General features: G+C 39.9%; 1 protein-coding gene and 1 pseudogene across 4 annotated transcripts in view; both read left to right on the plus strand.

Moving 5' to 3' along the window:
- The first annotated feature begins 858 nt into the window (after positions 1-858).
- Positions 859-11,923, plus strand: LOC106963679 (KN motif and ankyrin repeat domain-containing protein 1-like; annotated as a pseudogene).
- Positions 11,924-15,838: 3,915 nt separating this feature from the next.
- LOC106963677 (probable global transcription activator SNF2L2) overlaps positions 15,839-16,296 on the plus strand; it is a 14,860-nt gene continuing 14,402 nt past the window's right edge. Inside the window, exon 1 of one of the 4 annotated variants that reach the window (XM_015058711.1) lies at positions 15,839-16,196. In XM_015058711.1, coding sequence (XP_014914197.1) covers positions 16,110-16,196 — 87 coding nt within the window. In that variant the 5' untranslated portion in view covers positions 15,839-16,109. The remainder of the gene's footprint in view (positions 16,197-16,296) is intronic. The other 3 variants (XM_015058713.1, XM_015058712.1, XM_015058714.1) reach the window with 3 other exon arrangements.

Raw genomic sequence — 16,296 nt, forward strand, 5'->3', positions numbered from 1 at the left:
AAAATACTACTCTGAAGAGCGTTTTTTGAAACACTGACATGTATCTTAAAAAGTTTATCATAACAGCTTAGTAGTAGGGGGGTGGGGGGTTCAGCTAAATATAACATTTTGATTCACAGTTCTCACTTCTGCGCACACCCTTGAATATGAAAAATATATTTGGGACATTTAATCATTTTAGCATTTAGTGTTGATGGCTGTAGGAAGCCTGACACGAAAGAGTCCAGAGATATTCAAGTTATACGATTGTGTTTCCTTTATAACTTGCTCAGAGAGTTTTGGAGAGACTCTCTGTGCAAGATTTTCTAGATGACAAGTATTTCTGAAGGGAAATTTGAAAACCATATGGCAGACACGAACACAGACTTGCATGCAAAAGAAATGACAAATGAAAGGAAATACAAACCTTGTTGCCCGACCACAAAGGCTGGTTCTGTCAGTATTTGCCTTTTTGTTATGCTTGCTAATATTTATGTACCACACCTCTCACCCAATGAACCCTATGCCCACTTATTATTACTATTAATTAATTCACATTAATTCCTTGTTTTACATTTTTAGAAATGTTACTATATTCCTTGCAGTTTTTGACTAAGTCTTGAACTAAAGCAACAATACACATAAATGGGGAGGCATCCTTAAGTCCTCTAAATGCTGAGAACAGCAGCTGCTTACTGATGAGAAATTGATATGGAAGTTGTGCCATGAGTCTTTAGCCTACTCCTCAGAGGAGTTTTGCAGAATTAGCTATCATGTGGCCTAGCCAGGTATTGCATTACCTCTATGCAAGCATTGTACAGTCAGCTGTTATTGAACCTGGGCTTGGAGAGAGAAAGTGGACACAAAAGTGAGGCAGTGAGAGAAAGGACTAATAACTGTGATGTAAAGCAAAGTGTGTGTACCGTTTCTTTCTTTGTACAGTATTTACACACAGATGTCGGATTGGACGTAAATGGACATTATGGCTCAAAACAATTATACCCTGAAAAATGTGCCAGGTAACTATTGCTTTTCTATTATTGATCTCAAGTGTTACAGTTCGTAATCATTTCTGAATGATTTGTACATATCTGTGTGTCTCATATGTGTTCAGGTATTACATTACAGATTTGTATTCTGAGCTTACAAGGATTTGAAATCCTCTGGTTTGAGGCAACATTTACTAAATAAATACAAATGAAATAAGTTGCAAATGTATTGTTTCAAGTAGTTGCTCTACTTTTTGTTTACTCACTGTCTAAAATAATTTGAGGATGTCTGTGGTTTCAAAACTTGCCACGACAGAGAATAGCTGTGCATTTAGAGGGAGAGTTTTTACAATAATTATAGAGTGGATTCAGTCTATGTAGAGAGACACAGCATTTTGGAAAGGAATGGCTGCTCAAAACAACGCCTGTGTGAGTGGAAAGTCTTCCTGTGTCCCTCCTCCTCTGGTGGGATAGGCTAACGGAGACTATGGTCAAAAGCAGTTCATGGTGGAAGAAGGCTTTGGACTTGAGTAGCAATGTGCATAGAGGAGCACATCGTGCTGAGGTAAGGACAAAGCTGTATTTTTGTTTTGTAAAGTGTACTTTTCAGTAAATTTTGAACCAAATATAAAAAATGTGATGTATGTACTGTTTTCTAAGATGTTTATCCCATAAACTTGAGTTCCTTCTCTGATTGCTTCAGTTTTATTTGTTTTTATAAATGCATTTACATGTTTCTGAGAAGTAAAGCTTGACTCTTGGCCCAACAGGTCAAAAGAGCGAAGACTGTATTCCTGAATACCAGGGAACTGAATCCATTTATCAGTTGGACTTGGGTGGCTTCTGAACATTATCACTATGAAGCGCCTAAGCCTTAAAAGAAGGCCCAGAGGAGTTCTCAACGACGTGGAAAAATCACAGAGTGGAGCTTCAAGTGGCCCAGTGCATTCTGCTGAGTCACTGTCATTACCTGGCAATGATGGCACGAGATTACTGGGCATGTCTTCGTCAGCGAAAGGTCGACCTCCGTTACCTCCGCCACATAGTTCCTTACTGGATGACAGACGTTCCAAGGGTGAAGGTCCAGGCAACTCTCAGAGACACACAGAACCAAAACCTCAACAAACTGAGAGAAATGCAGCTTCACAAAGGCCAAGCCTTGGCGTAGAACAGTCAGTCTTGGAGACTCATAAACACATAAGCCAGTCTCCACCTCAACCCCTTCCCCGTCGCCGACTAGCTAGCTTTGGAGGCATAAGCCCTTCTGGGTCACACTCACCCTTCACAGGCATGGGTGCATATAATCAGAACAACAATGGCAACAAGCCTGATGACGATATGAGTGCCCACCTTACCTCATCCCTTGGAAGCAGAGGCAGCACCGGGTGCCTGAAGTTGAGCCCACAGAGTTCTGGCAGAAGTACTCCAGTTACAAGCCTTGGGTCTATGCACCTACAACATGTCCGTGATCAGATGGTGGTAGCTCTAAAAAAGCTAAAGGAGTTGGAGGAGCAGGTGAAAATCATTCCTATTCTTCAAGTCAAAATATCTGTCCTTCAGGAAGAAAAGAGGCAGTTGGTCTCTCAGCTGAGTGACAGCAAGAGTATAAATGACATGACCTGGAGAACATGTCTTGGAGAAGACGGGATTGACTTTGAGAATAAACGGCACACAGAAGCAGAGTCCAAAGGCACCAATGAAAATGTTTATACTGATTTTAGAGAGTTCAGGGAACTCACTGAAGAGATGCAGGCATTGGAAAGAACCATCAAAGGAGGACATATGCTTTCATGGCAAGAAAAAGGGCATGGTCTATTGCACGAAAATACTACTAAGACTATTAAAACTGATATTGATATGAAAATGACTTTATCTAAAAACTCAAAAGAAAACAAATCTGTGCACACAGACCGAGTAGAAACCAGATCCATTGCAACAGAAGTAACTGAAGTCAGTCTTGGGATTCACACAAAACATGAAGCAGAGCTTGAAGCCCAGCAACTACTAAATGCTGCCTTAAAGGAGAGGATTTCCCAGTTAGAAACCGAGTTAAAAGAATCAGCTCTTCAGACAGAGTTGACCCGTCTAAAGCTGGAACTTCAGGCAGCAGGAGCCAGGAACCGTGTTGACAAGTCCTGCTTTGCTAAGCCGCACACTGCAAGTGTAGGCACAACAACAAGACCGTCCACTCAAAGTCAGGGAGTCGGCAATCACAAAGAGTTTCAAGATGCCAGCACTGGAGAAGCAGCAGAAACAAAAACTGTGGGGGTATCTTGCAAGCCTAAAACGACGGATAGTTGTACAGGCCTGGATGTGCCCATGAGCCACTGGGAGATTAGGGAGAGAGTGGAGACCAGCGACAAAGCTGTTGGGATACAAGTTTTCACAAGCACAGTGGGAGTTGGGACAGAGATAAAGCTATCTGATGCCGAAAGCAACACAGACTTACCACTAGAAAAGCTAGTGTTTCAGAAAGAAAAAGTGAAGTGTCATTCTGTGGCTTGTGGGGTCTACTCTGTTGACTTGACTATTTGTGAGTCAAAGGAAATGATTTCCCAAGGTATTACCACAGATTCAATCAGAAGAGTCGATCAGGGAATACTGGCATCGCCCCAAATGGCTTCCCAGCGTACCAACACAGTATCCAGTTCAGTGTCTCGCTTCACCAACACCAGTCAAACCTTCAGCAACGACTCCAGCACAAACACACTTCTCAGCAAGCATGACAAGCACACCAACACCAGCCACACGTTCACTCGAACCGTATCAGTTGGCAATGGGGTTGGAGGGATTATTTGCACAACGGAAACCCGCACAGTTGGTGTAAATACAACAAATTTAGAGTGTTATTCAAAACTACCACCAGACACAGTGAACAAGGCAACCCGAGACTGTGGTGTTGGGTTAACAAACATTAATGAGAATTTCCTTGTGGGATTAAAAACACGTAACATGGCCTCCGGACCATCTCACATTCCTGACCCTATCAAGACAAGGAGCATAGGTGTAGGTGACGGTAGGATACGGGATTTTTCTATGTCATCTTGTGCACCTAAGCCAAAGTTCCAGCAGCCTTCACAATTTCAGTGGGATCACGAACTGAACCATTACATAGAGAAGATGCACAGGCTCTTAAAGGATCATGGAGACCTTCTCACAGGGGACCAAAGTGACCATGACCCCAGCTCCAAACCACTGAGCAATATCAAAAGCATGACAGAAGGAGAGGCAGTTATACATCGATTCACCTCTCATCCAACAGGTAAGACGATAGAGGTTCCAATTTATTGCTTAATATGTTGGTAATTGTTCTGGTACATATTCAAAAAAACACCTTTAACAGGACAAAAAGTTAAATTTTTTTTCCCCACTCAAACCATAACACGTCAAACCACGTTTTATAGGCCGGATGTTTTCTTTGGAAGAAAATGCTGCTATTTTCCTTCTGTAATCTCATTCTTATTGTGGAGAAAACAGAAGATTACATGCTGAACAAAATCAATACTCAATGGAAAATGTCACTGTTGCTGTCAGACGTTCTGACCAGTTTCCATCTGGTGTTTTCAGCAATTCTGGATAAAACAGTGTGGTCCTAGCTTTTTCTCAGTATTGAGGAATATCTTTACATCACTATATAACACAAGGCTGAACAAGTTTATGCCCTTCTTCTGACTGATGCCTTTGTAGGAATTTATTTGATTTTTTTGTAAAATCCTACAAGGGCAGCTAAGCTGTATTTTATGTGCATTAGATTCACTATAATTTATTGCATTATTATTTTGTCCTGTTCCATGTTTACTTGTGTTCTGGTATTTGCTTTTTCTTTTTTTTATTTTTACATTGTTTCTTTTTCATTTCTATTTTGTCATTCTAAATTCCCTTGCATATAGAGCAATTTGGCCCACTTATGTTTTGAAATATGCTTACAAATAAATTTCACTTTGAGATGTAAGATCCAGAAGACAAAATACTGAAATTACATTAAAATGTATTTTGAGAAGGTACTATTTGAATTGTGTGGGCACTTATAGAACCAGATTGTTGCACACTTTTATGTTATTTGCCCCTCCTACCATTTGTTTGTCTGTTGTGTCACCTTATACTTTTAAGTTACTTATAATCTTATTTTTGTTACATCTGGAATTTCACACTTTTGAGAGCCCCCCTAAAAAGCCCTAATATGTAAAATGCATTGTTTATCAATCGTGTCATTTTGATGCTAATCTTTCCTCTTCTTTTCTCTGCTGTAACACAGATTTGCTGTCCCCATCGCAGCCTTTAAATGTCTCCAAAGAACACTCGGAAATCTCCCAACAAGACGGTAATGAATCAGAGGTGAAGAAAATGATTAAAATGTTAGAGCAACAAGCGGCCTCCGCACTGCAAGGCAAGCAGAGTTCGTTCTGTTTACGTATATCCTACGCTGCGTGTCCCAGGTTTATCTCCTTTAGAAACTCTCTCAATGTCCAATGCTAATGAGTCAGACTTCAAGATTTTTCACAGTGCAATATAAAGCTGTTTAAAGATCGGGAATGTGGCTCCCTTTGGTTTGGCCTGTGGCATACACTTGTAATGTTTGGAATGATATTTGGTTTTGGAATCCGTCTTGTACGACATAGCAGTTTGTGGCTTTGGATCTAAAATTAAAATGGCTTCGTAGGAGGAACCAGTGTCTGGAAATGCTTTCTTTCTTTTCTTGACGTGGAAGAATTTTTGCGATTACATGACATCAAAACTGACCGTTTGTTTTGTATTGCACGATTATTAGAAGTGTAGAGCTAAACAAAATCTCAGAAGATGCAGATCAATACAGCACATTGAATGAGAATTTATCGGCTTTTGACACTTTGCATCTATAGATTTCAATGGACTTTATGATGTGGTAAACCATCACAACGTGTGGAAGGAAAACAAAAACAGTTCCATCTAACAATGTAAGGAGTGTCGCATTCATATACATTAAGTCTCTATTAGCGTGATATGCTTTAAAAAAATCTAGTTCATCCAAATGGGTTCAGTACTCATGCTTTTTTTGCTTTTTGTGGCATTACAACCCCCATTTTTGAACGTCTCAGAGCATTTCTCAATCCATCATTGGTCACTCACCTAAACAGACATCTAGAGAAGATTTCTGCCGAGTTCTAATTGTAGTTTTAATATAATCCACGTAGTGGGTAAAATAAACATGTGGAACAATGTGCTCTTCTCAAATGAAACCCAAAATTGAACTTTTTGGCTTACTTAAAAAAAAAAAAATCCCATCTGTGTGAGAAAACTAAGTTTGCACCCTGAACACACCGTCGCTCTGGTCATTAATGTCAGTAACAGCATCATACTGATGCACTACACCCAATCTTACTGAACCTGAACCATTTAGGCGAAAAATTCAGACTCTATTGGTGTAAAGCTGCCAAAATTGCAGCCAAAAATGTGGCTGATGCATGCCACACTTTTTAGATTTAGATTTTTATTTGAAAAAAATTGTTAAAAATGTATCATCTTTCATTTTTGTTGTTTGTTTTCGGTCAATCATAGACATCTCTTATCAATTGTAGTGAATTATTGGTTTAACTATGTGCTATTCTCAAATGAAACCCAAAATTGAACAAACCATGGAAAGAGATGAAAGTACTTTGCAAGGAAGTGCAAATGACGAATGAAATACAAAACTTGCTGTGATATTTCACTATAAACCTACAACACACATGTCTAAGATGTTCTTTTTTGTTTTAGATATAAAATAACATTAGTTAAAATCTTTGCACTTTACAAACAGACAATCTTATGGTTGTTATTTTTTTCTTGGATAAAACCTTTTGGGGAGTTTGAATGGAGATAAACTGCTTTTGTATGTGAGCAATGGACATTCATGAATGCAGTTAAATCCTAAGAGTGAAGGCCTGTGTTTTCACTTCCAGACAGGTCAGCTTATGCCGCTAAGCCGTGGTCTGCCAAGAAGAAACAGGGCGCTGCCCAGTGCCACAGCAGCAACAGGAAAAGCATGAAATTTATGAAGGTGTCTGCAGGGTAAGTTTTTAACGTCCAGGAAGGATTTACACCTGGAGTCCTCAAACGGTGGTGATGAATTAATTCAGTCTTAGGTGTATTTTAGTTTTTACATATCGCCTTGGTTCGATAGATTGGAGCCGACATCCGCTTACGAGCACGAGGAAAGAGAAGGAAGAGGAAGCGACACCTTTAGAAAGGTTTCCCAAGAAGGATGGCAAGCAAAAAAGGGAAAAGATGGCTCCAACATAGGATCAAAAGGCAGTTTGAAATTATCTAGACAACACAGGTAATGTGGAAAGTGTCTGTGTGAGTTTTAGGGTGTTACAAACTTTCTACAGCAACAACATAAAACAGCATCAGCTTGATTTTCATGTGAAATTTTCTTCTGACCACAACTAACTTTGCAACTTTTCAGATGCAATCTAAGTGAAAGGATGTTTTCTGCGTGCCAAGCTTTAAAGATGCACCTGAGCGAGAACCCGGCCATGTCCAGCAGAGAACTGGTATGTTATTCAAGAGGCGACAGTCGTCAGCATGTCTGCAGTTTCTCTCTAGTGCATCTTTTAATCTCATCTTTCCACATCCATCAGCTCTTTTGGCCTCTTGTCTGGTTTGTCTCGGTCGCATGCCAACCAAATGTCACTTTTTGATCCAAAATCCGGTTTGCTCTGCGAAATAAACCCTGAAAGTGTTCAGACGTACGTTGCTTCTTTTCCTAAGTCTCCCTCTTTTCTCCCTTGCAGCAGGATTGCCTCTGCTCGCTCCAGCAAGAGTGGTTCTCCGTTTCCAGCCAGAAGTCGGCCGCTCCTGACATAGTAGGGGAGTACTTGTCTGCGTTCCGGATGATTTCACCCTCAGTGCTGCAACACATAGTCAACATGGCTGACAGCAACGGAAACACAGCGCTGCACTACAGCGTGTCTCACTCCAACTTTGGTGTTGTCAAGAAATTGCTTGATGCAGGTACATAAATGTTTCCTTTAATTAAAAGCTAACCTTAGCAATGAATCCATATTTTCACTACATGACTGAACGTTCACAGGTGTGTTATAGTATATGCTAATTTCAACCATCTTAATGCTCCTTTTCAGTAGAAAGCTACTCTGATATGTACAAATTCTTATACGTTTTACTTCAAATAATTTGGATAGCAAAATTTTGTTTATAACTGAAGTGTATAGAAAATGAATGGCTTTTTTTATCTTAAATTGTGGCATGCCTTTGAGCTTATTTCCCTTTGCTTTGTGCAAAAATGAAATCTAGTGCGGTCAATTGACCATTCCAAGCGCCGCTCAATGCACCAAGGAAATGGCCAGTTAGAGTCCAGACCCAAATCAAGTTGAACATCTGTGTATAAACCAATCATCGCTGTTCACAAACACTCTCCGTCTAATCCGTCACAATCTCAGAAGACTTCCAGCTGTAACGGTGATCACAGATTTTTTCCTACCGAGTATTAAATCAGGGGGACTGAATGCAAAGCTGTGCCAAACTTTTCAGAATAGAAAAAAATGCACAAATACGTGGAGAGTTCAGGTTCTAATGTGATAAAATGTGAAAGAGTTGTAGTGGTATTAACAATTCTGCAAGTTGTTGTGCAGAAGTTGCACTCCAGACTCCAAATCCTGTTTTTCCATGAAATTTATGTCCCAGTTCATAAACGATTTCTTAACTTCTGCACAGAGAAGTATAAATCGTCTTCTATTTTTTGCACTGATTGACTTTTTGACTGACTTGCTAAGAAACCCAAAGGTCATACAGCTCCAAGCGAGGCTATTCAGGGCCTCCGCAATGTAAGTGGAAGTGGCAGACAGATTTACAACATCGCTGTTGCAGGTTGCAAAAGCCAATCAATTTGAGACAAGCAAGTGTGGAACATAAATATATTAAGAACTAATTATTTTTCAATGTCGCATCAAGGCATCAATCATGCTCCTGAGTGAGCATAATTATTATGTTTCTTGGAAAAGGCTGGCAGTGAAATATCAACCGTCCGTCACTGGCAAACGTCCAGACCTTCACGAAATGCGAGAAGCTGAGATCTGTCAAGGTCGTTTGATGCTTCATATTATCATCTTCTCTTTATCTGTTTTGTCACACTGCAGCTGCGTTGTTGGGGGGGGGGGTTTAGCTTTCTTGCTGTGTCTATAAATTATTGCTTCAGATAAAGCTTGCAGTAGATGTTATGAAAACGGTTATACATACCCAGCAAAAAACACAAAATCTCTCAATGTGTTTCTGGTCCAGTTTCTAGTGCAAATATCTTGGTGTCCTTAAAATGGAACATAACAAACTTGTTTTAAGTCGGTAATTCCTTGATATTATAACAATGAAAAAAGCACTGTTTCCACTGGCAGATTATTTCACTTATAGCAAAGTGGGAAACGTCTCATTACAAGTGAAATAATCTGGCGGTGTGACAGTATTTTACCATCTACTTAGATTTCACACTTTTTCTTGCTGCATTTTGAAACTTGATTGAGTCAGAGTATCGTAGCATATTTATGATGTTGTTGACTTTAACTTTTTTTTTTTTTTTTTTAAATGTTCTCACCACAGAGGTGTGCAACGTGAATCAGCAGAACGCAGCAGGTTACACCCCCGTGATGCTGGCTGCACTCGCCGCCGTGGATCGTCCTGACGACATGAGGGTGGTGGAGCAGCTCTTCTCGAAGGGAGACGTCAACGCCAAGGCCATCCAGGTCGGCTCCGGACTAATTCAGAGGGTTTGATAAAGACATAGAATTACAATCAATTGTGCTTTTTGTGGGGTTTTTTGGGGGCTGGGGGTTAATTAATTATTGTTTAATTACATTATAAAAAACGAAAAAGAAGACGAAACATTGAATAATTTTTTAGACTGTATGTCTTGTCCCCGCATCTACATTTTAATGACACTGTTTACTTAAGAATTTGTCTTTTAAAGTTGCTTCATTGCAGTCCTTTCAGGGTTTTTTAGCCTTTCACTTAGCAGCAAAATTATCTGTAGTCAAAATGAGTTTACTCTTCTAAAGAAGCTTTAATTTACTCACTACTTAGAGATATATGAAAGTGTTCATATCCAATTGGGATTTTGTGAAACACAAAGTAATTTTACAAATTAAGTTCTAATCATTCATTTTTAGCCTCTCTAATTTAAATAACTGAACTTTAATCCCCCTAAATAAAATCCAGTGTGACCAAATGCCCTCAGAGTCCAGATCAATGTTAAAATGCCATTTCGCTACATTCACTGCCATCGTAAACACAACTTTGTGAGTGGGGCGCCTCTCTCTGCAGGCCGGTCAGACGGCTCTGATGCTAGCCGTGAGCCACGGCAGGCTGGACATGGTTCGGGCTCTCCTGGCGCAGGGGGCAGAGGTCAACATCCAAGACGACGAGGGCTCCACGGCGCTGATGTGCGCCAGCGAGCACGGCCACGCCGACATCGTCAAGCTGCTGCTGGCGCAGCCCGACTGCGATGCCACCCTGACTGACAGCGTGAGTCATTTCCTCCAGCAGCTGCTGTCAGCACGCTGGCTTCACGCTGGGAAGAAGAGGGTTCCCACAAATCCTGTTAACGTGACGTAAATGTGAAGGAATTCTCGTGATTTATTTTTATTTGTTAGGCAGAATTTTGACAACTCTGTATTTTAAAAAATCATAACTTGAGTTATTCTCTGGGCCAACAGGATGACAGCTCGGCCCTGTCTGTTGCTTTAGAAGCTGGTCACAACGACATTGCCGTCCTGCTTTACGCCCATGCCAACTTCTCCCGATGCACAGCGGTAAGACGAGATGCTAACAAATGCACTCAAAACTAAACAGTAGGGAAGCACAACCCAAATTCACTTTTTGTGCCTCTATCCGTTTTTTTTTTTTTTTCAACGTACTCTGAACGCCTCATTCCCAATCTTTTCTCCCCCACTTCCATACATGGTGCTCATTCTGATACGTGTCCAATATTTTTCAAAACTTCTGCAATCTGGGCAATCATGTCGTATTTAATCCGGCTTCTGCGTCACCGATGTGAGACATGCGTAATAATTTTGCACCAGAAGAAACCAGACGCAGTAAATCTCACAACGGCTGAAAAATTATGATTATGAATTTATGAAAGAAGTCTGTGTCACATCACAATCCCACCGCTCTTTGCTCTGACTGCATCCAGACAGACCTCCCTACAGAAACTGCAGTCGCCGCCATTAGTCGTGCTTTCTTTTTATTAGCTTCCTCCTTTGGGTTTTGTGATCTTGTGACAGCACTATCAGCCCTCATTTCTGAATAAACTTTAAAAATCCATAAATGGCTCCATCCATTATTAATGCCGTAAACAATGCGCCGCTGTGTGATGTCAGCGTGGATGCGGGTCGCTTTGGGGACAGAAACCTGCTGTGTGTGGCTAATGTGTGAGCTCATCTGTTTTTTTTCTCAACATAATTTGCTTGTATTTGTGGATCATGTCCACAGGGAGCAGCTCGACATGGCGGCAGGTTTCCCTCGTCCTCAGGAGGATGGAGCATCTTCGAAACCTGAAGGGATTTACATCATATTTACTCTTAACGCTCTAGCAACAAACCAACAGTGTTATTATTATTTTTTTTTTTTTGGTCTATTGGCACAATGCTATTTTTGTTTGCCTTGTTTTGACTGTGCATATTTGCACTACAGCATGGCAAAGTAGTTAACAACTTGTCCCAATAGATTAGATCAGTTTCAATCAATATAATTAAGTTTTTTTTGTTTTTTTTTTAGAAAATATTTACTTTATATATATATAATATATATAATGCAACTTTTATCGGATGGCATGAAATTAAAGCATTTCTTATGATATACTAAAATTAGCATCTTTTCCTATTCTCATATTATTTAAACGTGATACCAGAGCCACATGATTATAAGTTCTAATTTTTTTGTTGTTGTTTAAAATGTAATTTTGTGTTTCATTTGTTATATTATTAAACCTATTAAATGAATTGTGGAAAGCAGAAGGTTGTGCTTTGGTTCTGTTTTTCTTTTGGAAATGTGGCTACAAGAACACATTTCTTGCTGTGTCTATAAATGATTGCTTAATAATTTAAGCAATAATTGTTCTATTTTCTTGGATAATTAATTATGTTTGATTTCTGCAGCTTATTGATGTCTCAAGTTTTTTTTGTCTTAATAAACCATCTACTTTTTTGTTTGTTTGTTTATCATGGCTCCTAGCAAGTTATTTTAGTGGAAGTTTGTGTGACAGACCAGCACAAAGGAACAGGAAAAAAAATCCCCCAAATGTTCAAAGATTGGATGGAACATCAACTTTTAAGTCATGCCAAAACTTACTAATGGAGTTCAAACCTGGGCTTTGACTAGGCCATTTAAGCATGTGCTCTGAGCATTCCACCACTTTTAGCTTTTTTTTGTGTGTTTGACTTTAATAATCTTCCCTATCTCTTCTGAATGAAATTATCCCAGCAGCATGATGTTACTATCCCTTTTTTATTTTATTTTTTTGCCAGGAGGGACGGTGTTTTCAGGACCTCACTTTACATGCGAGTCAAAAAAAATGTCATTTCAATCTCATTTGCTGTATGAACACTTTTGGGAGCTGCACTGTGAAATCATTTTAAACACAGACTGTGTGAGACCTTCAGCAGGCGATCCCACGACTCCCAACAGTTACCGTCCCAGAAGCCATGTTCACACACTTCTCACCTCCTAATCTCTCCATTCCCCACAATCCCGCCCACGAATAGCGGGAATTGTCCTTTTGGACTTATCCACGCCTTGGTCTTTTTCAGCCTCCTTGAGAGCTTTGACAGACAGTTTCATAAGGTTGATGCAACGGGGGGGGGGGGAAAAAGCTGTACCCTAGGGTTCTTTGTATTTTAATGAGCGTCCCACATTAGATGCAGTATTTATGCGTGTGACTGTTGGTGAATAAATATGAGTCAGAATAATCATGGAAGGACTTGTGTCCATGCGCAAAACAGCGTTGTCTTTCTTCAACGACGCACTGAGCTTCTGTCCAGACGCTTTAAGGTGCTCCTTGCGTCTAAAAACAATAAAATTATATATATATATATATATCAATAAAAAGTGTGAAATCCTGCAAGCATGCCAGGGTCTCCCCCTTCTCCTCCTCTTCCTCTTCTCCATTCCTGAGCGATGGTGCGTCTCCGACTGAGAGCAAGCCGCCTGACTCATTTCCCGGCAACAGCAGTAAAACACAATGATATACAAGGTCCAATAACAAAAAATTTGCAGTTGCCATGGCAACAGCCGTTTTGAGCAAGTGGGTCTCAAGCGTTAATCTGAGACGAATACCTCTCGTTGGCTGAGGTCAACCCCATCAGCTCGTGTGACTTTTCGTCTAAAGTTGAAGGCGTATCTGATATGTATTAATTAAAAATAATTTTTAAAAAAAATTCTCTCTTTATTTAAATAAATAATGCAAGCCATGTTAGCTGACATGTCAGGAATAAAAACAACAACAAAAAAGAATTCATAATTTCATGCCAGTAATGCAAATTAATCCCTTTATGCTCGAGACGGGGGGAGAAAACGCAGCATCTGAATATGGACTACGTTCAGAGATGTGCTGCTGCTGCAGGATTATGACATGAAGTCTGATTGGTTTTATCTTACATTTCAGGCCTGGGAGCCACGCAGCCTGTCTTTACACTCACAGTTCACCAGTTTGTCATCTTTTGTAAAGCGCTTCTCTTTCTCGTCAGAATTTGCTAGACTTTGGTGGTCATTAAATAACTGCTTAGAGAAAAAGCAGCTGAAAGGCTTTTAAATCATTTAATTTGGGCAACATACTGAGATTTGGATGAGCTGCTAAGAGGGTAAGTAGAGTAAACACTTACATACCTCAGTAGTGTAAGTACGCTTCCCTAGCAAAAAGTCAATTTCAATTTTGCTAGAAAGGTTCTTACGTTTAACTCGGTTCTGTCTGCATGTCGCGTTTATGCTGATTCTGGCTTTTAAGTTTCCTACATTATGAATTTAAATTAAACTTTCTAGCAACCAGAAATCCACAAAACATATTGAAAGATTTATTTGAAGCAAATTAGGCTGATGGATGTATAGACCTAATCTTCAAGCAATGATTTTTTTTTATTCTCCTAATGTCATATCTCAAAAAAGGCCTAGATTATTGTATCTCAATACTGCCGTCATACAATTGGGTTTCTGATTGATCTAGAAAACATATTTCCACAAGTCAAAAGCAATCTTTGCTATGTGTATAAAGGCTTTTTTTTCAGCATTTTACCACTGATTACTTACAAAAAAATAAAATACAATCATTGCTCTCGTAACTATAACGACAACAAAGAAATGCAACAAAAGCTTGCCAAGCATTGAGGTGGTTGTGGACTCGAATACACGCTTGATGCTGGCAGAGTCATAGTAAGTAGGGAGCATAACAAGGAACCAAATAGAGAGTTTTACAAAACTGGAAACAACAAGGAGCACCAAGAGAGAGGTTTCCCACAGAGCACGACGGGCCGAGCGGCAGGTAGACAGCAGCAGAATCTGACTTTGACGGAAGAGAACCGAAGTGTGTAAGAACCGGAGAAGGTGAGTGCTGGAACAAGGAGCAGGTGATTTATTAAGTAATGTTCAGCTGCGGGGAGAGAACATAAAACGGAGCTACTAACAGGAACCAGGCTGGAAATGAAAGAGAAAATCGAATACTCTCTGTATACAATCGAATACAGAGAGTAAATAAGAAATCTCAGCAAAACTCAGGAATCCACAGAAAGTACAGACCTAACAAAATCAAAACAGGCCCAAGCAAAGTCTCCAGGATCGCCTTACATTTCAGGCTTTAGTTGACTACACTTTGCTCTACTGGTTTTGTTGCTTTGGTCACAGCGTGCAGACATCTTTAACTTAAATAGACCTTAATCAGTTAGTTTTGTGCAAACAGCTTGACCTGCTGCCTTAAAAAGTAGGAGCAGATCAGATCAATAATGCTGCTTTCACTTGCCAATCATTAATAAGATAACTTCAGCATTACAAGCAGGGGTCTCAAACTCCTGTCCTACTGCTCCCCCCCCACCCCCCACATATCCAATGGCTGGATTTCCTCTTCACTGGGCAATCAGATTTTACAGAGCCTTGCTAGAAATAAGAAGAATAAAATTTCTTGGTGAACTGTTAACTTGAGTGAATCAGTAGTAGTAGTAAAGTTGTTCCGTCTACCTCTGAATATTTTTTTTTTTTTTTTAAAAAACAATACAAGAATTAGTAAAGATTTTGCAGGGGCCTAGTCAAAGTCCAGATGTTAATCTAGGTGAAGATACTGGGTGCAGGACCTTAAACGGGATCATGCTCGTGCTTGAAAACCCTGCAGTGTCGCCAAATGAAAACAATTCCGCAAAGAAGAGTGGGTCAAAATTCCACCACAGTGATGCAAAGGCGCAAAACTATTTATGGTGATTTCCTTTTGGCATCTTCTACAAGCCTTAAATTGCACTTTTTGTTGTTGTTTTTGTTCTTCTACAACATGAGATGTTCTCCACTAAAACAATTTGATCAAATAACATAAACTAACTGAATCAACATGCCAGACGACAATATATATAGTCTTACCTGTCTGATTTGAAATACATTTATGTCATTAACAGGAGTTAAAGTCACTGTGGAAATCAACTTTTCCCCTCATTTCTCTGTAGCTACTTTCCTGTCGTGTGAGCCATAACGTTTTGCACAACATGCTGGAAGAAGAAAAAAGAAAAAAAAAAAATCTAATCGTTTCACAGAAACCAGATGTGCTTGAATTGTAGCCCAAACTGGGCTGCTTTCCTGCTATTGTTTCAGCTCCAGCAGCGATCAGTGCTGCAGATTTTCAGTCATTTGCCACCACCCCCCTCCCCCCCCCTCCATCTCTCTCTCTCTTTTCAGCTTTCGTAGAGGGGAGTCAAGTGTAATTTGAGTCAATAACACTCGTGCAATAATTGGAATAATTTCCAGGCTGCCTATATAAATGTAAAAGCTGCAGTTTGTTGTGGCTGCTGCGCCTTTAACATCTCTGGAACAGCGCAACATTAAAAAAAGAGGGGAAAAAACAGAAGTAATTAAAAAAAGGAGGGTGTGAGAACTTAACAGCGGGGGTGGGAAGACAAGAAGAAAAAAAAACACATCTGGGGGAAAAAAATGAAGGAGACAAGCTTCACGGGGCCTGTCACAATCAAGAAAGGAAAATACTCCCGAAAGCTGCAGAAAGGAAAGGAGAAGAGATGGGTATGGCATTAATATCTTTTCTCTCCTTTTTCCTTCCTTTTTTTTTTTTTTTTTTTTTTTTTTTTTTTTCCCCAGCCCCTTTTTTTTTTTTTTTAAAAAA

This window comes from Poecilia latipinna, unplaced genomic scaffold (genome assembly GCF_001443285.1).
Source record: "Poecilia latipinna isolate Pla-1442-1.1 unplaced genomic scaffold, P_latipinna-1.0 Scaffold1567, whole genome shotgun sequence".
NCBI classification, from domain to species: Eukaryota; Metazoa; Chordata; class Actinopteri; order Cyprinodontiformes; family Poeciliidae; genus Poecilia; species Poecilia latipinna.